At 41.7% G+C, this 25,764-nt stretch overlaps 1 protein-coding gene across 1 annotated transcript in view; it reads right to left on the bottom strand.

Moving 5' to 3' along the window:
- SORCS3 (sortilin related VPS10 domain containing receptor 3) overlaps positions 1–25,764 on the bottom strand; it is a 616,865-nt gene that overhangs the window by 283,376 nt on the left and 307,725 nt on the right. The window contains 1 exon segment of the mRNA XM_007470447.1: positions 13,924–14,082. Coding sequence (XP_007470509.1) covers positions 13,924–14,082 — 159 coding nt within the window.

The following is a 25,764-nucleotide window of genomic DNA, read 5'->3' as shown; positions in this document are numbered from 1 at the left end:
GGAAAGGAAAGAGACTATATAAACCTAAGGGCAGACAGAGTATACCAAGTGTAATGATCTGCTAGTCAGACCTGAAAGCTCCCTTCCGGGGCTGGACTAGAAGGTTCCAGAGACCATCCATGCCTCAGATAAACACAGGAGAGAGTAGATTCCTCAGCCACCTTTCAGAATCTTAATTATGAAACATTCAAGTCCAATATTAGTAAAATAATATTTGAATAGAGAAAAGTTAATATATCTTTTCTTCCTCACTCATTCCCCAGCTACCTATTATAAAGCTTCTGGATTACAATCCCTGGAATCTCTACCAAGCACTTCAAGTTAAGAAGTCTCCATTTTAAAAAGCCTGTTTCAAGAACTTTCTCAGAGAGACACTGCTGGCTGCTGCCTGTGGCACTCAACAGCAGCCAAGGGAGGCATGGGGCAAAATGTCAGAAAAAAGCAGCAGAAGGGAAAAACAACCACAAAAGAAGGTCGTCGTCCCCTCCATGTTACACCCCGGTGGCAATGCCTACTAGGGCCTCCCCTCTCCCGTTCAGTGTGGAGAAACAAACACCTCCTGTGTCAGGAAAGAAATGTGCCGCGGGCACAGCTCACGGCCTTAGATATTTTTGCAGGCAATCAGACTATCGGATCAATGGTGTCCTTTTGGCTTTTGCCACGTCGGGATTATCAGGCTCCCCTTCTTCCTGTGACTTCTATGCAGTCACCAAGTCTGCTTCTATTTTCAAATCCCTCTATAATTTTTTCCGCTTTCTTTTCAACTCCAAAATTATTATCTTAATTCAGGTCTTCCTTATCTCTTGCCCAGGGACAATTTAAGATCTTTGGATGTCCTAAACACTGAGATACATTTTGGTCTCTCTACCCCTCATGTACTTAAAAAATATAAAACCATAAAATAAAAAGTTTTTCAGTATGCTGATGTGAAAATAGCTTTTTTCTAGATTTTTCTTAAAAGTCAAGAAAGCTTTCTCTAGAAAGTCAGATTTGCACTGAGTTCTAAAAGATAAAGAGATAACTAGATAAAGAAGGAGAAAAGGACTCCCGGAGGGAAGTGTCTATGTCAAGGTATTCTGGGCTGAACCGAAAGGATACATTTCCATGTTGCATGAGTGAACAAAGGGCTTGGGGAAAGGGCTAGAAAGTAAGACAGCATCCAAACTACGATGGTCTAAGTGCTGAGCTGACTTTATCTTCCAAGCTATGGGGAAGCCAATGACAAACTGTAAGAAGATGTATAATACCTTCAGGTCATTCAAACCTCTTTCTGTGAGATCTACTGACATTTTCAAATGCAAAGAGAGAACAAAAATCAAGCACCAAAAACAAAATCAAACACAACAAATCTAGCTTATACAAGCAAACAGCCATGATTCTCAAAAATAAGTTTCTAGCAGAGATTTCTTTCAAACTGTTCCCCAGTGTTCTCCATGGCCTGGGCACCATCTTTTCTCTTGTGCCCTCCATGATTCCCTAACTTAACCCAGGGTCAAAGCCCTTGAGACCTTCCTGACCAGTCTCAGGGACTCTCATGAGGTTTCCATCCCAGGGATAAGCCTCACCCTCACTTCCTTAACCCCCCACCCAGCTTCATAGCACATCCTTCCTGGAGGCTGGTTCCATTCCACTTGCCTCAGAAGCAGTCATGCTACACAGAGGAGACTCTTACCCTCTCCTTACACAGGGCATTACAGACCCAAAGGACAGTAAGACTTTCATCACTTAGCAACCTGGACATGCATTTATGTTATCGGCTAAACTGTATCCCCTCCAAATCCATATGCAGAATGCTAATCCCCAGTGCTTCAGAATGTGACTATATATGGAGATAAGGTTTTAAAGAGTTAAGTTAAAATGAGGTTATTAGGGTGGGCCCTAAAGCAATATGTTACATATAAGGAGAGGAAATTAGGACACAGAAACACACAGAGGGAAGACAAAGAGAACAGCCATCTAGAAGCCAAGGAGAGAAGCCTCAGAAGAGACCAACCCTGCTGACACCTTGATCTCAGACTTCAAGCTTCCAAAACTGTGAGACCTTACGTTTCTGCTGTTTAAGCCCCCCCAGTCTTACAGCAGACCTAGGAAACTAATACAATATGCGACAAGATGGGGAGCAGGTTTGTGTGTTTTTTTCACCATAATTCCTCTTTGGGGAGACTCTTCTTATTTCACGACTGCATGGATCAATGCAAAGAGGAGCCATAAGTATGACCTAGACGGCCTGTATTTGGATCTGTGGATGCCTGGGCTTCCAAGAAGTAGGTGCAGAGAAGCAGAGGATTTTGTCTGCTGTGGGACAGAAGACCCACTGAAGCCAGGGGAAGGTCAGTGAGTGTGTTAGTTTCCTCTCGCTGTTGTAACAAATTACCACAAACTTAGTGGCTTAAGACAACAGCAGTTTATTATTTTATAGTTCTGGAAGTCAGAAGTTCAAATGAGTCTCCTGGGGTTAAAATCAAGGTGTCAACAGTGTAACAGAGAAGAGCCAAATCTGACTACACATTGGATCTATTTCTTTTACTTTAATCTTTGCTTCCCGTTGCTTTTGTACACTAAAAGGATACTGTCTCTACATAATGGCCTGCCTCGGGGAACCCTGCCTCTCTGCCTGAATGCTAAACCAAAGTGCCTTTGTTCAGGGAAACATCGGACCCTGTCCACCTGTGGATGACTGCAAGAAAGAAGAAATTAACACATCCCCTCCCTGAGGCTGGCCATCCCAGGGGATATTAGCAAAACTTATAGCCTTTTTACTTTACTTCCTCATCTCTTCCCCGTCTCTGTGCTATAAAAGAAACTGGCATCCAAACCCTGATAAGATGGTTATTTAGAGACATTAGTCTCCCATCTTCTCGGCCTGCCGACTTCCCGAATAAAGTGGTCTTCCTTGCCTCAACACCTCGTCTCCGATGTATTGGCCTGTCGTGCGGCGAGCAGAGCGAGCTTGGACTTGGTAGCGACAGGGCTTTCTTCCTTCTGGAGGCTTTGGGGGAGAACGCATTTCCTTGCCTTTTCCAGCCTCTAGAGGCTTCCTGCATTCCTTGCCCCGTGGCCCCATCTGCAAAGAACATCATGCCAACATCTGCTTCTATTGTCACATCTCCTTTTTAAACTCTTCTGCCTCCCTCTTATAAGAGCCCTTGTGATTACACTGGGCACACCTGGTAAAATGCAGGACACCCTTCGCATCTCAAGATCCCTACCTTCAGCACATCTGCCAAGCCCCCCCTCTTGCCCTTTAGGGAAATGTATTCACAGGTCTGAGGATTCAGAGGTGGACATCTTTGGGGGAGGGAGCATTTATTCAGATTATAACAGTGAGGAAAACTAGAGGGTGGCACAGTCCAGGAGGAACTTAGGGACACAGAAATGTCAAAGGAGGTGAAAATTTATATGCTGTGGCCCCTGTCCTTGACCTCAGAAATCTTCCGCTACCACCACCAGTCACAAAATGCTTGTCATAGTTGGTTAGAGTTCCCCCAGGAGCAGACACTGAGACAAGAACTAAGTAGTTTATTTGGGAGACAGTATAGCAGTAGAGAAATTACAGCCAATGGAGGGCAGTTCATATACAGTATGTTATAAAGCCAGCTAACTCTCTGGGCAACTAGAGTTTAATCCCATTGGGAAATTCTGGAAAAAAGTGTAAAACTCTTGGGAGTTGTTCCACATGAGAAGCGAGGAAACCATGGTGTCGCTACACCAAATTTTGTTGGTCATTGGCTGAGGGCTGCTCCCACATGTTAATTCCCTGATACTTCTATAGAAATGGGTAGAGTAGCCTCTAGAGCAGGGGTCCCAAACGGCTCCAGACCCCCCCACCCCGGGTCGCACGGCACGTGGTGAGCGGCAGGCGATCGAGCAAGTGAAGCTTCATGGGCTGCTCCCCATTGCTCCCCGTCGCTCACATTATGGCCTGAACCATCCCCCCCATCCCACTCCACCCCCCGTGGAAAAACTGTCTTCCATGAAACCTCTCCCTGGTTCCAGAAACAGAAAGGTTGGGGACCCCCTGCCCTAGAAGCTTTGGAGAAAGCCCGCCAGCAAAGAAATGCAAATCTTGCAATCAGATGTCAGTGGGAGCGTTTCTATTACAATGGGAATGCCAAACGCATATGGGCAGGACATCCTCAGTGTCTGCTAAAATTAGATTTCTCATGGAAATCAGTGACATGGCTGAGTTCTGCATCCTCATTGATGTGGGGCTGAAACAGTCCATAAATATGAGGTAACAGCTGACATCTGGATTGCACAGAGAATAAGCACCAACAGAAAGCGACTTCTGTGCTTGTCTTACACTTTATGCCTATAAACCGGTCACTACTGCAACCCATCCTACAGTCTCTTCCACTGGAAAACCAGCCCCGAGCTCCTTGCTTTCCGGCCCCCGTTCAGGACTTCCGTAGCATCCCGTTTCCAGTATTACCCTGGTCCAAAGTTAATTTCCCCCTCCTCTCCCACTCCCATCACATTCGGCTTAGACAGAACATCAATCTCCAGTGCTGCACATCTCTATTGCTCTTTTGAGTAGAGACAAAAATATATTTTTGGATAGAGTTTCCCTCCACCTACTACTTCCTCCCTTGATTAAAAAAAGAAAATTAAAAAAGAAATTACAAAAATAAAATCCCCAACTGTTATCTTCTCCTTTCGTTTCACTCCAAGTCCTCAGGCCTTCCCCTTCATTCTCAGCCATCAATCAGGCATTTCTGGAGTTTCCACGTCCAAATGCACAAGGACAATATGCATGTGGGTACTTTTAAGTAAGAAATCAATGTTCTATAATTTAATTTTCTCCTCTCACATTAAACCTGCCATTCTCCACATAATTGGAGTGATAAATGCAGAGTCAGACTGCATCTTCCTGACTTTCATACCTATCAGTACTCCAAATGCAAACAATTGTGACATTCGACTTTATAAAAATTACCAAGCACACCAACTTCGCTTAATTAAACCATTTAAAAGTTGCTTTTGTTACATTTAATGAATGATATATTACACTGAAGTGAAACAGGCAGCGATACAAATATTTCACAATGCTTCCAAATTAAGACTCACTTCACTTATGCCAATTGACAACACAAGTGTTCCACACTTCATTCAGTTTGTGCATTTTAAATGAACTGGTTAGTGAGAAGGGTGCTTCTTTGCTAATGAGTTTTGTAATCAAGGCATCTATTTTAATTTCAAATTGGCTAGATTGGGGGAAATTGCTAGACTAAATGGCTGGTACTAATTAGGATTATAAAAATATTCATCATGCCACGGAATTAACATGGGGGTCTGATTTTCCTGCATTTGCATACTGCTTGAGTTTTGGGGGAAAAAAATCTTGACAAATTGTCTTCTCTTTAGCAAATTGAACAAACACGATATCTGTTTTAGCCCTTCTTTTCATTTAAAGCATAATACATATTCATGGTTTGTAAATGAAGTTAAATGATTTCAACTTCTATCTTCATTACCATGTTAAAGATGTCTCCATAAACTTCTTTAAAAAACCCAGATTACAGTATTACCTATTGGAATGGCAAAGACTTGTTTAATCTACATGTTAACCCAAACACTGGAACAAATGGATGGGAAAAGTGTGCAAAACTGGATGAAACCCGAAAAAAAAAAAAACCTGCTTTGTTGTTTATTTTCTTCCAGAGGCATAATTACCTAGTCCTATGACCTATCATCAGGAAGCAATGCGATGGCTTTCCTACAGAAGGTTCCATCTCGGCAAGTGCCATTGGCTGAGGGACGTGCTAGAAGAAACGAGATTCATCTGAAGGTCTGGTCTCTGTCCAGCTGATTTTGTCATCTCACGAGTACCGTGTTCTCTGGGGTTAAGGTTCAATGTAAAGTGGCCCCTATGGAATTCTGCCCTGAGGCGGTGGAAAGTCTGTCCATCTACTAGCCAGAGCGAGGTGTGGTGGTCATAGTGGGGGGGGTCTCAGCCAGGCTTACAGGAGCAGGCCAGGCCCCTCACTTTCTGGGTGACCTTGACCAGATGGATATTGCCTTCAAGAATCATATGCTCACCTGTAACTTGGAAATAATAACACCCACTTTGCAGATTCCGATGCAGATTCAATGTAACCATGTATGTAAAAGCACCCATCAGTGCCCATAGACAGGAGATACTTAATGACGTATATCTCCATTTCTGAGAAGCGCCTATATGTTCAACACCGAGTAATGAAACATGGGGAGTGTAAGAGTCACTAGGCGCAAACTCCAATTCATTGCGTACGTCTGCACCTCTTGGCTCCAGAGTATTTGTTTCCATTACAGCTGTCAAATCAAATAACCAAATGCTAATTCAATTTTAGGATATAGCCACAAATTTCATCTGAAAAATCACCAGAATAAAGCGCTTCCTTAACATCCATCTCTAGTGGGTTCTTCTAAATAATAAAACCTCTATCTATCACTGAGTTGTAAATAGTGACGATTGAGGTTATATCCAACAAGAATACTTTTTGTTAGGAGAAAAAAATAGTTCCTAGAGTTTCACAGTTCACAAGGGACCACAGTGAAAAGCAAAGCTAAAGGAAAGAGAAACGTCAGACTTGTTATATTCCTAGTTAGGGAAATTTTCCTCTACACCACATTGCGTCTTGAAAATGTAGTTTAATAGTGACTTGAAATGATTTTACCTAAATTGACCTTATTCACACCTAAAACCTTTTTTAAGACCACTGCCTTATAATTGAACATAAGCTATGTTCAATAAGCTGTTCAAGGTAGATTACTTTTCAGAATTCTTTAATCATAAAATTAATCTACAATGAAATAATACAAAATTTAAAAAACAAATGTTATTAAAAAACAAACGTAATTCCATCATCTTAAGATAACTCAGGTAATGTTTGGGAATATTTCCTACCATTTAAAAATTTTTCTCCTTCCTTCCCTCTTTGCTTCCCTCCTTCCTTCATCTTATTTTATTTGTTACCTACTTGTATTCAAAGAGCACTCGCTTATTTAATATGAATCATGTATGAATTTATATATACATATAATGTATGCGATATGAGATATACATGTATTAAATAGATATTTAATATGTATCCATGTTGCTACATGGTCATCATGATCACCATTTTAATGGCTGAATAATATTCTGGCCTATGTATATATCCTGCTTTAAAGTCCCTTGGGGCTTCCCTGGTGGCGCAGTGGTTGAGAGTCCGCCTGACGATGCGGGGGACACGGGTTCGTGCCCCGGTCTGGGAAGATCCCACATGCCGCGGAGCGGCTGCGCCCGTGAGCCATGACCGCTGAGCCTGCGCATCCGGAGCCTGTGCTCCGCAACGGGAGAGGCCACAACAGTGAGAGGCTCACGTACCACAAAAAATAAATAAATAAATATTGTCCCTTAATATTGGGCATTTAGTAAATTTCTGTCCAGATTTTCCCATTATGACTTTGATAAACATTATTATGCTTAAATCTTTTTGGTATTATGCTATTGGTGCAGTCTCAGAAGTGAAGTAACTGAATCACTGGATCAAATTTATGAATATGTGTATGACTTCTGATACATGTGGCCAAGAGGTTCACCAGGAAGGAAATCCCATTTGCATGACCATCAATACAGTTTCATAATAATGAGTTTCACCATAACTTTGCCAACATTGGGTATTTTTCTTATGGCATAGAAAGGAACACATATTTAAAAATACAACCTATTAAATTAATTTTAAATGAGCATCTTTTGAAAGCTTCCTTATGAATTCTCTGGATTAGTTAGACTTACTGAACATCAATGAATTCTTGCCTTTGGCTTAGACTAATTCTCTAATGTTAATATTTTTAGAAGTCTCCTTCTCTGTCATTTACCTCACTTGATATCTTCCAACCTTTCTTCCAAAGAATTCACCTTGTGTCTATTTCTTCACCAGTTTAGCCAGCCATAAATCATCTGTGTGAAACTAAAAATGACCCAACTGATAGCAGTCCCACTGCTGGTGGAAGGTAATGACTGAAAAAGTGCACAAGGGGGATTCTGGGATTCGGGTCATGCTGTGCATCTTGATCGGGGTGCTGGTTCCATAGGTGTATTCAGTTTATGAAAATTCACTGAGCTCCTGATATGTGCACTTTTCTGTATGTATAGTACACTTTGACTTAAGATGTTTAAAGACTGACCTGACTTTAAAAGGCCAGGTGCTATCATACCAGGGGGAGTGGTCAAGGTGGAGGCAGAGAATGGAGGGAGGATAGAAGGTGTGGCGAGGTCAGGTCGACTGGGTCGTTAAGTCCAGAGAGGCTTGCAAAGGAAGCAATAAGCAGAACTCCTAGTTCCAACTGGAAAACTGGAAACCTAGGGTCAGAATTAGGCAAAGGGATCAGAGTTAGGGACCCCGGGCAGCAGTGTGAGCACTAAGGACCAGTGCATGTGTAAAGACAAGGTCACTCCATATAGGAAGGGGTGGAGGAACACAGAGAAAATGGTTGCATTCAACCAGAGGAGGCTGCATTGCGTGACCCTTTGCCCACCTGTATCTGTAGTCACCTCTTTCACCAAAGTATTGCCACGCCTGAATTTCTACCCTGAGAGCACAACTGCTTTGGGAAAAGTGTTGTTGGGAAGAGGTACCTGCATACCCTTCTTAATACATATATACGCTGCATCTTCCATTAATTCTTTTAGCAAATGTCCTTTTCCCTGACAGAACTGTGGCAGGTTACCAAAAGGAACACATAGGAGGTAGCAGCAGGGAACTGCAGTCTGGGACATGATATAGAAAAAGCAGGCTTAGGAGGACAAAGGCGACCAGATCCATATTTCGCTGAAGGCTGTTCCTTTGAGCTAGTAGCTTTCTTGCAAGCAATGTTGCAAAGCCTGGAGATTCTTACTGCACCACCATCACTGACTGCGAGTTAATGTTGTACATTAAACCAGTTTGGTCATTCAGAACTCAGCTCAAATAGGTTAATTCTAACATCTGAATAACACAGTGGCTGTGCCACCTTTTTCATACAAAACAGGGCCATTCTTGCTTGGCCCACTCTTTTTGTTTTCACCTTCAGGAAAGTGGCCTCATGGAAACTGGTGTTTCTATGGTGATGGAGATAACGCATTTCTATTGTATTGATGAGACATCTGTAAGATCAGCGTGGGCTCCCCCTAGGTGAGTAGGCCTATGGATTTTTCTTTCTCTTAAATTATGCACATATGATTTTACAGGCACAGAAGAGGACCTAATGAAAATGCAATGTTTTTCTTTAAAAAAAAAAGAGGCACCCTTCAGTTCTAGACTTATTCCATGGGAAATAAGCTTCAAAACCATGAGCATCCCTAGTTAATCCCCATCAGCTTTGTCCCCACCAGGTGGGGAGCCACGAAACCTGCTCCTGTCAATGGCTGCTGAGGAACGTTACCATCACCTGCTAATCCTGGAGGCTCTGAGTGCAATTACATTTCTAATCTGAGGGTTTACATGAGAATATAAATGAAAGGAACAGCTTCATTTGTATCCAGCATTCTAGAAGTACAAGGTTAAACTTCCCTTTGAATTTTCAGGCCCTCCACACACCAGATACACCCTAATTCACCAGTGTTCTGCTCGTGTGTGGCAGCACCAGGTAGGGTCCAATCAGGAAAACCTACCTGGAACCACTGCCGTCTCCTCTGCTGCAGACCCTATTCTGCCAGTGACCCGACTAAAATTGCATCAGCTTCCTAACCAGCTTGTCACTCTGCCAGCTACTATTGAACTTGGCAGGTAGGCAGACATAAAAGAAAAACAAAAACAACAACCAGAAAAGCCCCATAGTTGCATACCCACCTCCCTCCCAACTACCATAGAAGTAACCCTTCATTTTGTGTGCTAGTGTTTCAGAAAGCGGTTTTTACATTGAAATTATGGGCAATTCTAGATCAGTCTAGCCCAGAAGCATATGAAAAATAATAGTCTGAAATCCCATTGAGATCCTCATCTCTGATGACTAAAGCAGCTAGATTTGTTAAAGTTTCATTTTGTCAAGAAGATAAGTGATAATAGAAAGCTCTGCAATCCCACCTCTCATGCAGAAAAACAGCTATTTTCAACTCTCCATCTCCGTGGAAGGCCCCCTGTCCAGGATGTATGCATCTGTAAATACATGAGCATGTGCCCATTTTTTTTTAAAAAAAACTATACTGAGTCTTTTGTCAAAATGAGGGATGTTTAAACACCCAGCTTTCTATGGCTATCAGAACAGCACCTATCTCTTAAGAGGACTGCAATGTCCTCAAAACCCATCTCAAAATCTTTCAAAAGTTCTCAGTTCCAATAAGATTACTGAACCATCCAGCTAATCCAAAACGTCACAATGTGAGCTGTTTCGGTCACCAGCAAGGAAGTAGCCTGATGGAAGCAAAAGAGAATCCTGCTTCTTAAATAATGGGTAAATATACAGCTCTCCTAAGATGTTCTAGAGCTTTGGTTCAGAGAGGAGAGGTCAGGAGTAACTTTTATTATTTCCAACTGGTCAACCATAACCTATTATTTCTGCTATTTTTTTTAATCTCAAAGATTTTTTATAAAACATCTCCAAGCTTCTTGTACCCAAGAAAGAATCTCTTGTTTTTACTAAGAGCTGAGTCAGTGAATATTAAAATGCAAGATGGCAGGAGAATCTGTAAGGCAGAGGGGGGCTGGCATAGTCCTGCGGCAGGACTCACAGGATGGCCAGAATAGAAGGACTTGGTCAAAGGCCCAGGTCACACTGAGCAGGACACAGAAAGGACTTGGCTAGATCGAGACACAGCAGAATTGGAGAGGCATGATCCTTCAACAGGGTCAAGTGCAAGGTGCATTTGCCCCCAGCTCCATACCCCTTCATAGCTTTGGAAGTTGGAAGGCTTGGATCACTTTCACCCCCCACCAGGCCCTGACCAGTACAAGCGAGCCATGTTTCCCAGGTGATCCACAACCTGCCATACAGCATCTCAAGGAACACAACGTCATGCGCAGCTCTCAACTTCTAGACACAATTTTGTTCTATCCAGAAGGTATTTCCTTAATTCTCCAGCAGTGCCCTTACCGAGTAAGAACTAGAGCAATTTGGAAAGTAGAGCAATTGCTCTTACTTCCTTTAAAATATCATTCAATTAGGTCTTTTGTAATACATACAACTAAAGAGATAGCCTTACCAATTCTAAAGAAATGGCTAGTGCATTTCATCAAAGGCACAATAATGGAAACATTGATTCACTCCTCGACACACCGCCTTTGATGCTGCAGTTACCTTAATACTAGCACTTTTCATTTTCTCTAGAAGAAACCAGCACCTCAATACATGTGCATCAGAGAAGGCAGCAGAGTCTGAAGTAAGACATTTGTATATCAGTCTCAACCACCCTTGCATCTTCATTTGCTGCTCCGTGGCATCCCTCTCCTTGACTCTAAACCAATAAATTACCCTGAAATAAAGAAAAACTCTGCTGTAAACTGGATGCCTGGATGATGTTTTACGGCATCTCTACAAATGTTGCCAGGGGCATCATCGGCCTCCTCACACCATTTATTTACAAGAGTGGCAGGGCACTGGTTAGAAACTTTGTGGACCTAAAGAACACTCAGCCACTTCACACAAAAGATGTCAACAAGAAAGAGAACTTAAGGAAGAATACATCCGGAAATGTGCAGTGTGATTAGAAAAATCCATCAGCTCCCACTGCCACCTTTCCAAATATCTTTACCAAGTGAAAAAGCAACCACCGAGTCGGAAAGTATCTTGAATGCATTATATCCACAAGGGTACTTCACAAGCAATGCCGTAGATGTTCTCAGTGCTGTGGAGTTGGAGAAAAAGAAGAGTTCTTCTATAGACACACAAGGCATATTGCATTTGGTTTATTAACCTCTTGGCATGAGACGTCTGTTGCCTGTAACCTAGCTTGTCTCTGCATAAGTAAAAACATGGGTTAAGGGTTCTGAGTTTCATCTAAATAAATTACCATACCATTTAACATCCAAATGATTGTTTTTTTCAATGCATCTTCAAAATTCCTCACTATACTAAGCATCTAAACTCACAGACTATCTGACATTTGGCTAAGTCTTTCATACAATATCCACCTGATGTCATGAAAGAAATGTATTTGCAATGGCTTTTGCTCTGCAAATGTCATGTGGGTGTCCTTAGGGAATTGCATTTAGCACCTGGCACCTACCATGAGGCTCTATTAATGAGAGATATAAAGGTTATGTTGAAATTATTGTTTAAAGGTGCTGACATCTCTCACACACACACGCGCACACACATGCACACGCACACACACTCATTTACAAATTATATATTCAAATATATACTGAGGAGCAACTGTTACAGGACTTAAGAGAGAACAGAGAGAGGAAGCTATTTCAACCAAGGTTATTCTGTGGATATCTCTATGCAATACAGTGTACACAATTATCCATTTCCTTTCACTGATTGAAACATTGTTACATAATAGTTTGGCATCAAACACTGTACTAAGGCTCTGGAGAAAGCAGGAAATACAAAGAAGAATTAAGTCTCTTAGGTATGAGTTGATCAGCTGTAAAGGGCTCATTACCATAGCACCAATGCATTCATCCACTAATTCATTTGCCTAACAAATACTGATGATCTGTAAGTAGCAGGCACTGTCCTAGGGTCTGGCGCTACAACTGTGAGTGAAACCAGACACCGTCCTGCCTTCCTAGAGCTTGCAATCTAGTGAGAAATGCAGATGATGCCAAATTCACATCAGTCAATGGAAAATCTCAACCATGACAGGTACCCTTGAAGGGAAGGGTGCATAGCCTCATGAGAAAGAACACCAAGGGGGATTTAACTTTATCAGGGAGTTTAGGGAAGACGTCCTGCAGAAGTGATGCTACATCTGAGATCTGACAGTGAGGAGGTATACTTTAGGGAAGAAGATCCCAGGCCCAGGAAAGGGAGCAAGGGGGACGGCTGGGGCGGGGAGGGGCCTGAAAGATGGCCATTGAAAGGGAAGTGCTAACAGTGAGTCAGGAGAGAGAAGGAGGGACCAGACCAAGTAGGTGCTAATAAAGCCTACGGGAGGACTTTGGTCTTTTTTTCTGCGAGTAATGAGAAAATGCTGAAGGAGTTTAAGCAAAGGCATGAAATCAAAAGATCTACATTTGGGAAATATATTGTTCAGGTGATAGTATGAACACATACTACAGGAAATATTAAGGATACCTCCTAGGTTTGCAGCTAAATGAGTACAATTAGGGAATACTGGAAGAGAACCAACTATGCTGGGGGAAGGTCAAGAGTTCATCTTTGGAATATGTTGAATCAAGAAGCTTTTGAGATATACAGGAGACAAGGTCAAGTACACAGCTGAATGTATGGATCTGAAGCTCAAAGGGAAGGACTCATTGGGCTACTGTATCTTGGATGTACTTTTAGAAAATAATGAAATGGACATGTTTGAGGCTTCCCTCCCTTTGCTAAACTGAGAACAATGGTTATATTCCAATTCAAAGCAGCAGGTGTGATGGGATATTCCTAGAGTTGGTGTCTGACAACTGCATCCAAGCCCTGGCTCCTCCAGCTACTAGCTGAGTGTGTTTGAACAAGCACCTTAGCTTTTCCGCACCTTTGTTTACTATAGTCTCCATAAAATTATTATGGTTATACATTTCCTACTTACAGCACAAGGTTGTTTTAAAGGTCAAATGAGTAAAATCATAGAGAAAACTATCTCAAGCCTGTGAAATGACAAATAACATTGTCAATAAATGAAATATATCTGCCTGCATATTTTGACATGAAAGCCTAGAAAGGAAAGTTAATTAGCTGCAGACACAATCAACGTGGTTGGAAGGATACAGTATCACTGAATCCCCTCCAACATTTGGATTGACTAAGCAAGTGCTTTTCACAGGGTGGTACCTGAGTGACAGGACATGAATGAAAGCAGCATGTGTTCACCTTTTGATCCAGACTGTAGGCCAGCACCCAGTCCTCTTGCTTGGGGTGAAAGAGCAGACTCTGGATATAGAAGGTGAGCCGGTATTTCTGATAGGTGGCCCCTTCATCTGAGCTGATCAATATACTGCTCTCCATCTCAGGATCACTAAGAAGCATGATCTAAAGAAAGGGGAGAGGAGAAAATATAGACAGAGTTAGTAGGAGAGAATAAATACAAGAAATTAAGGCATAAATATAAAGTCATCTGTACTTGGATATCACAGCACAGAAAGGGGCATCTGGGCCTCTAGATGAAATATTGGTATTTTTCTACCCCAGTTTAGTCCCTCATTGCTGAATTGAGCTAAAATACTGTTCAAGGTTAGGTCTGCATACAAATGAGGATTCATTTTTTTGAGGTCCTTCTTTTATTTTTATTTTTTATTTTTTTTTGCGGTACGCGGGCCTCTCACTGTTGTGGCCTCTCCCGTTGCGGAGCACAGGCTCCGGACGTGCAGGCTCAGCGGCCATGGCTCACGGGCCCAGCCGCTCCGCAGCATGAGGGATCTTCCCGGACCGGGGCACAAACCCGCGTCCCCTGCAGCGGCAGGCGGACTCTCAACCACTGCGCCACCAGGGAAGCCCGAGGTCCTTCTTTTAAATACCTTCATTTTTGATATTTGTACTTGTACTTTTAAGTACTGGAAGTTTATTCCCGTGGTCCTCTGTCCCCTGACCTTAGGACCATCACACCTCTGCTTCCTCATCTTCCCTCAGTCAATTCTCCACGTCACTCTTCATCACGCTACTGCTGTTACTGCTCTTCAGTCATGAAAGAGATCCCACTGTTTTGTTCTTTCTAAACTGTTTTAGTGATGTAATTGATTTAAGTGGTTTCATGACCCTTTTGCTCTAGATGTTTTCCAAAGCACATATCCCCAAAGGCCTTTGGGACAAATACTGATGCTCAGGAAAGTTTGTCCTCCCCAAGCCAAATGGACAGAGTGGTGTAGTGGCACCTGAAAGAGCACGTTCAAGTATCAACACTTCTCTGTCATACTGTCACCTTGAAAAGCTACTTAACCTCCGGAGGCCTTGGTTTCCTCAACAATAACTGGGTCTGACAATACAAGAACTGGCTTTGAATGCTTGGCATAGTGCATATTTTTGACAAGTGATAGCTACGGTTACTATCGACCTCTCAGGATTTAAAAGCCCCTCCAGTCAGTGCAATTTGACTTCTACTCACAGGACCTCAGTGGCATTGGTCTCACTAAAGGTGTGAGTGATTTTCTAGTATTTAAATCCAATAAACACTGAGATACTCAGAACTAGCTTTCCCTTAGTTAAACACTTAGCAGTCTTTGTTGCCACTGACAATTCCATCCTTCTGGAAGCATTTTCTTCCAGGGGCTTCTGTGACATCATACTTCTCTGGTTCTCCTTTCTACCTCTTTTGAATACTGAACTTTCTCTGATCACCCTTATAATATGGCTATTCCTCAACCCTCAGTTTTGACTTTCTTCTCTTTTCACTCGACACACTGTTCCTCGGTGACCACTTCCACGCTCACTTTTATTTATTTTTTTCATTACCACCTTTCTGGGGACAACTCGTAAATTAAATGTCAATCTGAGGTCTCCTCTGAGTTTCAGACTTGAAAACTCAGCTGCCTGGTGCCTTCGTCTATTTGGATGTCTCACAACACCTCACACTCAGCATGCCCCAGGATGTACCTCATCCAAGCCCTCTTCCTCCCCAGGGCTTCCTGGTTCGGTGAGTGTTTCCACCAACCACCCATCCCATGTGAAGCCAAATGCCCAACACCATCCCTAACTCTATTTTTCCATTCACCTCCTATAATTAATTAGTCTCTAAGCTCTGCGTATTTTACCTACTCATTAACTCTAAAACCAGATCCGTTCTCTCCCTGCCCATTGTGATTGTCTTAGTCCAAAATGTGACCATCTCTGTATTGGATTCCTGTAAGACACCCCTAGTCATTCTCACAGCATCAACCAGTATCCCCTCCAATTCACTTTGCACACTGTGGCCAGAATAATCTATAACCATTCAATGGCTTATCTTTGATCTTCCTATATTCTAAAATTCTTAAAATAGCCTGGTATGATCTGCCCCTTGTGTATGTGTTTGGTTCCATCAGCAACAAAGCCCTTTTGAACTTTATCACCCAGCTCAACCCAACTTCTTTGAATTTCCAATGTTTGCCCAGTGACTGAATGAGTTTATTTCCTCTTATAATTTGTCCTGTCTTGGGCTGTACCGCCACCAGTTATTAGGGCTACTGCTACACACAGTCTGCACCATGGGGTCCAAAGTACCAAGTAAAGTCAAAAAAAATTTCCATACCTTATAAAACTATTGAATACCAGGATTTTAAAAATTTACCCACAGTATATATTAGTATTATGAGGTAAGCTATAAACAAATTCAATGCCTTTAACTGCTAAGATTCATAGTTATTTTCCTCTTTTATTCCTTTATAGCTTCCAAGACAAGTCTACTTTATTTTTCTCAGATACTTGCTTTGGCTTCATTGAAATAAGTTATTACTAGTTATCAGCAAATTTCTGAGAAATGGATGCAGTATAGTTTTTTATTTTTTTTTCCATTCATGTGTGAATAATCTAGGGGAAAAGCTCTTAGATGGGTTATTCATGGACAATAACTTCCTCCTCCCTTGGCACTGTGAAGGGTAGGGACTACTGGTAAAAGCACCCCTGCTGCCCTTGAAAAAATCTAAGAGGATGCACCCATGCTCCTTGCAGAGTCTGCAAGGACAAATATACAGGGAAAGAATGAAGCTTTCATAACCACCTTCTCTTGCTTCCCAGCACGTACCGATGAGCTACATAACAGGCAATGAAATCATTTCTCCCCTGGTGCAGAGAAATTAAACTGCTTATTTTATGCAGGTATAAAGAAGCTTCATGCCTATGATTTTAATTAGAAGGTAAGACCAACATCATAAATGAACTTTATTATATATATCATGAGTTACAATATACTGAATAAGGGTTACCATCAAATATCTAGTGCAATGTACTCTCTTCGTCCAGCCCTGTTTCTTCCTGCACACACACTATATACTTGCATACACGAACACACTAATCTGCACACATATGTGTGTGGTATTATGTGTGCACACACACACTCACACATATATCGCTGTGGCACATATATGCATGCACACGTACAGAAATACACTTATATATAAGGTCTATTGAGATTGTGTGTTGGTTTTAGGGTGATTTGTTGGCAAGAGGACATTTTTATTGCAACCTTTCTCTGACATTCTCATCAGAAATCCTTTTTTTTGCATATATCCTGAGAAAACCATAATTCAAAAAGAGTCATGTACCACAATGTTCATTGCAGCACTATTTACAATACCCAGGACATGGAAGCAACCTAAGTGTCCATCAACAGATGAATGGATAAAGAAGGTATGGCACATATATACAATGGAATATTACTCAGCCATAAAAGGAAACGAAATTGAGTTATTTGTAGTGAGGTGGACAGACCTAGAGTCTGTCATACAGAGTGAAGTAAGTCAGAAAGAGAAAAACAAATACCATATGCTACCACATATATATGGAATCTAAAAAAAAAAAAATTGGTTCTGAAGAATCTAGGGGCAGGACAGAAATAAAGGCACAGACATAAAAGACAAATACCGTATGCTAACACATATATATGGAATTTAAGAAAAAAAAAATGTCATGAAGAACCTAGGGGTAAGACAGGAATAAAGACACAGACCTACTAGAGAATGGACTTGAGGATATGGGGAGGGGGAAGGGTAAGCTGTGACAAAGCGAGAGAGAGAGGCATGGACATATATACGCTACCAAACATAAGGCAGACAGCTAATGGGAAGCAGCTGCATAGCACTGGGAGATCAGGTCGGTGCTTTGTGACCACCTAGAGGGGTGGGATAGGGAGGGTGGGAGGGAGGGAGACGCAAGAGGGAAGAGATATGGGAACATATGTATATGTATAACTGATTCACTTTGTTATAAAGCAGAAACTAACACACCATTGTAAAGCAATTATACTCCAATAAAGATGTAAAAAAAAAAAAAAAAGACACAGACATAGAGAATGGACTTGAGGACATGGGGCAGGGGAAGGGTAAGCTGAGACGAAGTGAGAGAGTGACATGGACATATATACACTACCAAATGTAAAACAGATAGCTAGTGGGAAGCAGCCGCATAGCACAGGGAGATCAGCTCGGTGCTTTGTGACCACCTAGAGGGGTGCGCTAGGGAGGGTGGGAGGGAGATGCAAGAGGGAGGGGATATAGACACATATGTATATGTATAGCTGATTCACTTTGTTATACAGCAGCAACTAACACAACAATGTAAAGCAATTATACCTCAATAAAGATGTTAAAAAAAATCCTTTTACATACTTTGATATCACTGGCAGTGTCTGTATTCAATCCTAGTGTCTGAGAAGAATGGAAGGAGGGACATAGAAACCTACATGTTTTGGATCCTAACCTGTGCTGGGCACTTAACAGGGTATTGTATCGAAACCTGAAACAAATTATGTGACATATCGTTACTTGCATTTTACAGGTAAAGAAACAGGCTCAGAGGAGGAAAGCAACTTCCCTATTACCTCCTCTGATGGACTCAAATGCCACCACCTCCTGCCACACACATACTAACGCTAATGCTTTTCTGGACCTTGAAATCTTAGCACTTTGTGCCTTACCAAGGGACAAGGGAACATCAGAGAAGCAGCTCTTTATTGTTTTTTAAGCAACTCTAAGAAATCCACACACCAAAAGCAGTTTCAAGAAAGCCCCTTTCCTCCTCTGACTCATAACCACCTTTGGCCAAGAGGACAAGAAGAATTAATGAACAGGAATCCAAAGGAGAAATAGAATGTTAGCGCTAAAAAAAAGAAAGAAAAAGAGGGAACCATAATATCAACATAAATAGAATCAGAAAGCAAAGCCTCAGCAGAAGTTAAGCCTCAGGTGAAATATGTATATTGTGTACGAATCTACGTAACTACTTCTATAACTACATATATAAAGAAAATCATCCCATGTCCACCAAGATTGTTACTGGGAAGAAGGGATTTCAAAGGTAAATGCCTAAGAGGGCAAAGCAGGTAAACTAAGTGAGCAAAGCAGATAAAGCAAAACAAGGAGTGGTAAGAACTATGCCGAGGGGCTTCCCTGGTGGCGCAGTAGTTGAGAGTCTGCCTGCTGATGCAGGAGACACGGGTTCGTGCCCCGGTCCAGGAAGATCCCACATGCCTCGGAGCGGCTGGGCCCGTAAGCCATGGCCGCTGAGCCTGTGCGTCCAGAGCCTGTGCTCTGCAACGGGAGAGGCCGCAGCAGTGAGAGGCCCGAGTACCGCCAAAAAAAGAAGAAAAAGAAAAAAGAACCATGCCGACATGGAAAATACACACCTCTCCTTAAAACGTTTAAAATGAGATTGTTGGGCTTCCCTGGTGGCGCAGTGCTTGAGAGTCCGCCTGCCGATGCAGGAGACGCGGGTTCGTGCCCGGTTTCGGGAGGATCCCACGTGCCGCGGAGCGGCTGGGCCCGTGAGCCATGGCCGCTGAGCCTGCGCGTCCGGAGCCTGTGCTCCGCAAATGGGAGAGGCCACAACAGTGAGAGGCCCGCATAACGCAAGAAAAAAAAAAAAAAAAAAATGAGATTGTTACAAAAAAATTTTTACTCATATTCAATATGTCTGTGGACTGAATTTATGAAATAGGAATATGACTCTTGGCACAGTTATGACAGTTTGATCCTAAAGACCCAAAGAAATTTACAACCCTTGCCTCTGAATCTTTAAGTGCAGGTATATACATATAAAACTTGCGGCAATACCTGTTAAGACACCTGTGAATTCTGCATTTATGTGATTTTGCTAATATGAACAGGGAAGGGTTCCCACTGGAGATTTTTTGTTTTGTTTTATTTTGCTTTTGCTTCAGTTTGCTTTGATTCTTTTTCTAGCTTGTCCTGACACAAGATCTGCAGTGGGTGTATGCACGTGCTGGAAGAGGAGAAGGGGGTCTTTCATTTCGGGTTGAACAGAGTTATTAATGCCATAGGCTCTGGGGGAAGGTGTCTTGAGTTCAAATCTTCAGTCTGCTACTTTATGTGTAAAGTGAGGATATTACCCAGTTTTTCCAATCAGTTATCTCATCTATGAAAAAAACAGATAATAATTATCTCTAACTCACAATGCTCTTGAGAGGATTAAATGAGATGAGGATTAAATGAGATAATGATTAAAGAGCTTAGCACAGGGCCTTAATGGCTAAATAAACATGAACCTGGATCTATAAATCACCCAGGATAAGAGCATAACTGAAGTCAGAAGTGATGCCAAGCAGGTTGGAGATTTGGGGATTATTTGCCTCCCTCTTGGCTCCCTGAGTTTTGTAGGTAAAAACCAAAGGGATGGGTGGTGGGGGTAAAGGGGGAATGCTGTTCAATGTGTATAAAGCTTCAGGCCTGCAAGACGATCAAGTTCTAGAGATCTGCTGTACAACTTTGTGCTTATAGTTAACAATACTGCACTGCACAATTGGAACAGTTTGGTAAGAGGGTAGCTCTCACGTTATACATTTTAGTGCCACAATTTTTAAAAAATGTGAAAGGATGAGGGAGAGCAAAACTACAATTTACACTTATTTTACATTCTTAGTAACATTTTAAGAAAAACACACTCTATTAGCAAATAGCAACACCACCAAAATTAACACCAATCAGTAGGTAATTGTCAATTCACTAAATACCATTGCTCTTTGAATGACCACTCTCATCTCTTCAATGGGAGGCTCTGGCCCATGAAGGAATTAAACACACCAGTGCCTTAGGGGTAAGAACCTCATACAGCCCATCTCTATGGATTTGGGCATTTATGGTACATGAATTGTCTGTATCTCAGATTAGAGATGGACAAGTTTTAGAGTTTATCAACATACAGATGGTACAATATCTTTTCTTTCTTTCTTTTTTTGGACCAGTAATTCTTTTTGTAGGAAATTCCTGGGAAACTTGAATAATGGTGGCCCTAATTTTAATGGCGGGTTGCAAATTACAAAAGACACAGACGTAAGTCAGGAATCAGGCAAGGCTTTGCTTCAGCAACTTAGATTTTCAAAAGCCTATAAGCTTATTTGTGTCTAAACCAGTCAAACTTAGTACTGAAGATGTCAAAATCCTCCCCAGAAATCTTTCCAGAATGCCCACCTTCCTGCTGCTGGGTGAGTCTTATAATACCCAAATTGTAAAATTAATGAATATGTTACTTTATTCAGTTGCCATGCTCTGTTTCTCCTGTGTGCAATCTATAAAATGGGGTGAAAGCTATAGGTTTCTCAGTCTCTTACTCTGCCAGAATCCCAGAAATGCAAAGGAAACAAATTGTAGTTCAATGCTTTGAAAACAGTCTTTGAATAGGAATAAGTAGACTGCCTCTGAATAGAAAAGCAGAAATGCTATAATTCACTGTATAATTGAGTCCTAATGGGAGACTCTTAGCACAGCTAGTGCTCAGTAAGAAATAACAATAATATCAATACAATCTCACAAAGAATATAAGAGATATTCTTTAGGCTGACCCCTAAACCTACTGACATAATTGATATGTTGTTGAATATTGACTTACACACAAATAAAGCCTGTTACAGATAAGGGTCTATAATCACAATATAACAATATACCAGTATTCGCTTCCCACCGCCCATCTATCTATTTATCTCTCTCTACCTAGCATCTCCTCTTATATCAGAAGTTATAGCTGGCAAGAAAGGGGGTTGCCCTCAGGGGACATTTAGCAATGTATGGAAACATTTTTTTCTATTGAGTTATAATTAACATACAATATTATATTACTTTCAGGTGTACAACATGGTGATTTGTATTTTTATACATTTTGACATGATCACTGTAATAAGACCAGATACCATCCTGTTACCAAACAAAGTTGTTACGATATTATTGACTACATTCTCTATGTGTACATTACATCCTCCGTGACATTTATTTTATAGCTGGAACTTTGTACCTCTGATCCCCTTCACCTATTTCATCTATTGCCCCTCCCTGGAGACATTTTAATTGTCACAACTAGGGTCAGGAAAGAGAGTAACTGGCATATACTGGGTAGAGGCCAGCGATGCTGTTAAATAATTACAATGCACAGGACAGCACTGGACAACAAATAATTATCTAGCCCAAAATGCTGCTACCGAGAAACCTTGTTACAATATTTGTGCATTTATAAGTGTGTATACATATATATATATATATATATATATATGTATACACACACACACATATATCTTATTTTGGAAAAAATCTGTAAACTACATATACATTTTTCAGGTAGAACATCAATTCATATTTATGTTTATACGCAAGTCCCTTTCACCCATTAGTATTTATACATGGCATTCTCTTTACCAAGATTAGACTCCCCACCTTTCCACTCCAACCCATTTTATTAAGCATATTTCTACTTGTCCTTCAGAATTTAACTCAAGCATCACCAGTAAAGCAACAATCATTGAGGCCAATCAGGAAAAAAATATATAAAAATCCCAAATCAACAACAACAAAAAACAACTCAATTAAAAAATGATCAAAGGACTTGAATAGACATTTTTCAAAAAATATATACATAATATATATCTGGTGAGGATTTAGGGAAATTGGAACCCTTGTGCATTGTTGATGTGAATTCTAAATGGTGCAGCTGCTATGGAAAACAGTATAGTAGTTCCTCAAAAAAAAACAACAAATGGAATTACATATGATCCAGCCTTTTCACTTCTGGATATATGCCGTAAAGAATTGAAAGCAGGATCTCAAAGAGATATTTGTACATCCACGTTCAAAACACCATTATTAACAATAGCCCAAATGTGGAAGCAACCCAAGTGTCCACTGATGGAGGAATAAACAAAATGTGGTATATACATATAATGGAATATTATTCAGTCTTAAAAAAGGAAAGGAGGGCTTCCCTGGTGGCACAGTGGTCGAGAGTCTGCCTGCTAATGCAGGGGACACGGGTTCGAGCCCTGGTCTGGGAGGATCCCACATGCCGGGGAGCGGCTGGGCCCATGAGCCACAACTACTGAGCCTGTGCATCTGGAGCCTGGGCTCCGCAACAAGAGAGGCCGTGATAGTGAGAGGCCTGCGCACCGCGATGAAGAGTGGCCCCCGCTTGCCACAACTGGAGAAAGCCCTCGCACAGAAACGAAGACCCAACACAGCAAAAATAAATAAATTAATTAATAAACTCCTACCCCCAACATCTTCTTAAAAAAAAAAAAAAAAAAACAGGAAAGGAATTCTGACACATGCTACAACATGGATTAAACGTAAAGACATTATGTTAAGTGAAATAAGCCAAAAGACAAACACTGTATGATTTCTATTAGAGTACCTAGACTAGTCAAATTCAGAAAGTAGAAAAACGGCTGCCAGAAAAACGGAGAATGAGGAGTTGTTGTTTAATGGGCATAGTTTTACCAGATGGAAAGAGCTCTGGAGTCTGGCTGCACAATGTGAATGTACTTAACACTATTGAAATGTACATCTAAAAATGGTTAAGGTGGTAAACTATATGTTATGTGTATTTTACCACAATTTTAAAAAAACGCAGAAAGAAAAATATAAAATTAGATATGAGGGCTTCCCTGGTGGCGCAGTGGTTGAGAGTCCGCCTGCCGATGCAGGGGACACGGGTTCGTGCCCCGGTCCAGGAAGATCCCACATGCCGCGGAGCGACTGGGCCCGTGAGCCACGGCCACTGAGCCTGCGCATGAAAAACCCTGCCCTCAGAGAACTTGCATCCTAGTGAGGGGAGAACAGACAATACACAAAGAGGTAAAGTATGTAGCTTATCAGATGATGACGAGCCCTTTAGATTAAAATAAATCAGGAAAGGAGGTAGGAGGTACTGAAGGGGAGGGTCTGAAATTTGAGTAGCAGGGTCAGGAAAGGCCTCACTGAGAAGGGGACATTTCAGGAAGGATGTAGGAGTCCACTGAGCTAGGACAGAGCGAAGGAAGTAGAGGGTTGAGCATGGGGGCAGTAGGTGATATGAGCACCCTGGCTTTATCCCAAGGGATGTGGAAAGCATTGGCGGGCTTTGAGCAAGGCGATGTAGGCTATGGCTTGTATTTTGATCCTTTAACTCCAGCTGAATAGAGCATTGTGGGAGGTGGGGGACAGCAGGTAAAGAATCAGAGAGACCAGTAAGAGGCCACTGAAATGAAATGATCCAGGTGGGGGAGGCTGATGATGGAGTGCCGTCTCAGTTACTGAGATGTGGTCCATCTGTGGGGATAAAGGAAAAGTCAAAAAGGTCTGCTTACAGATGCGCTGTAGGGAGTAAGAGAAAGAGAGGGGTCTCATTAGAAAATAAAAAGGTTTATACCTGTATGTTTATTTCAGTGTTGTTTATCATGATCAAAAATTGGAAGTAACTCAAATGGTCAGGTAGGTTTTTGGCCTGAACAAGTGGGAAAACAGAATTGCTTGTTTATGAGACAGGAAAGCTTATGGGAGGAGCAGATTGGGGGCTTTGGAGATGAGGAATATGATTTTGAAAAGGCTAGGTTTCAGGTGCCTAACAGACATCCAGAGGGGCTGATGAGTAGACAGCGGATAAAGTGGGCTGGCCTGCAGATAATTTAGGAGACTTCAGTGTTTGAACAGCATTTAGACATAAATCTGGAGATCACAGAGACAGCAAATATAGATAGAAAGGAGTCTGAGAACTGGGCTCTAGCACACTGTTTAAGGGTCAAAGATATAAGGAGGAACCAGAAATGAAGTGTGAGAAGGAGAAGGAAGACCCAGAGAGTGTGATGTCCTCAAAACTTTGAAACCAAGGAAAGAAAGTGTTATCAGGAAAGAGAGCGTCCAACTGTGTCAAATGCAGCTGACAGTGCAGTAAGATGAGTTTGGAGAACTGACCACTGAATCTAGCAATGTGGAGGATACTGGTGACCATGGCCAAGACAGTGGGGTGAAACATGCAGACAGTCAGTGTTGATGCAAGTATACACTGGCATGACTGTTCTGAAAGCAATGCAGCAAGATGGAACAAGATTCATAAATATTCATACCTTTGACCCTGTAACTTCTCTTCCAGGAATCTGTCCAAGGAAACCATCAGGGACACAATAAAAGACTTAGGCACCTGTGTGTTCATCTCAGCGTTATTTATAACACCAAAACATTGGAAACAAACCAAATGGCTGATAGAACAATTAAATAAAGTAGGCTAAATCCATTCAATGGAATATTATGCAGCTATTAAGTATGAATTCAAATCGTTTTATGACACGTGAAAAATAATCATATGTGGAAGCCGTGCATGGAAAGCAGGCTGAAAACACATGAGGCATAATTTCAAATTTGTTAAAGATTGTTTCTATCTCATGACCATAGTTATGCACAAATAAACAACTTGAAGGAAAAATTCACTCCATGTTAACAGTAGGCGTTCCTGTGCAGCAAGATCATGAGTCATTTTCATTTCTTTCTTACACTTTTCTATTTTTTCCCTATTATTCTGCTATTCTGCAATGAGCAGATTTACCTGCCCATAAAAATGAAATGTTTCTCTCTCTCTCACCACACCTACACACACTCTCCCATGAGCCCTTTCGAGAATCCCAACAGGATTCTGCTGCCCATTGCCTGCCGGTGGAAAAACTGAGAAGCTGGACAAGTATCTGTCCACACTGCATGCACTGCTCTGAGTGCAGGACAGGCATGGGTGAAGGCGGGGTAGCTACCGAGCATACCTCACTGAGAAAGCAGCAAGGGC

The sequence above is a fragment of the Lipotes vexillifer genome, unplaced genomic scaffold (assembly GCF_000442215.2).
Source record: "Lipotes vexillifer unplaced genomic scaffold, Lipotes_vexillifer_v1.1 scaffold916, whole genome shotgun sequence".
Classification (NCBI taxonomy): domain Eukaryota; kingdom Metazoa; phylum Chordata; class Mammalia; order Artiodactyla; family Lipotidae; genus Lipotes; species Lipotes vexillifer.
Note: the sequence above shows the minus strand (reverse complement) of the source record. Positions and strands in the feature narration are given on the sequence as shown.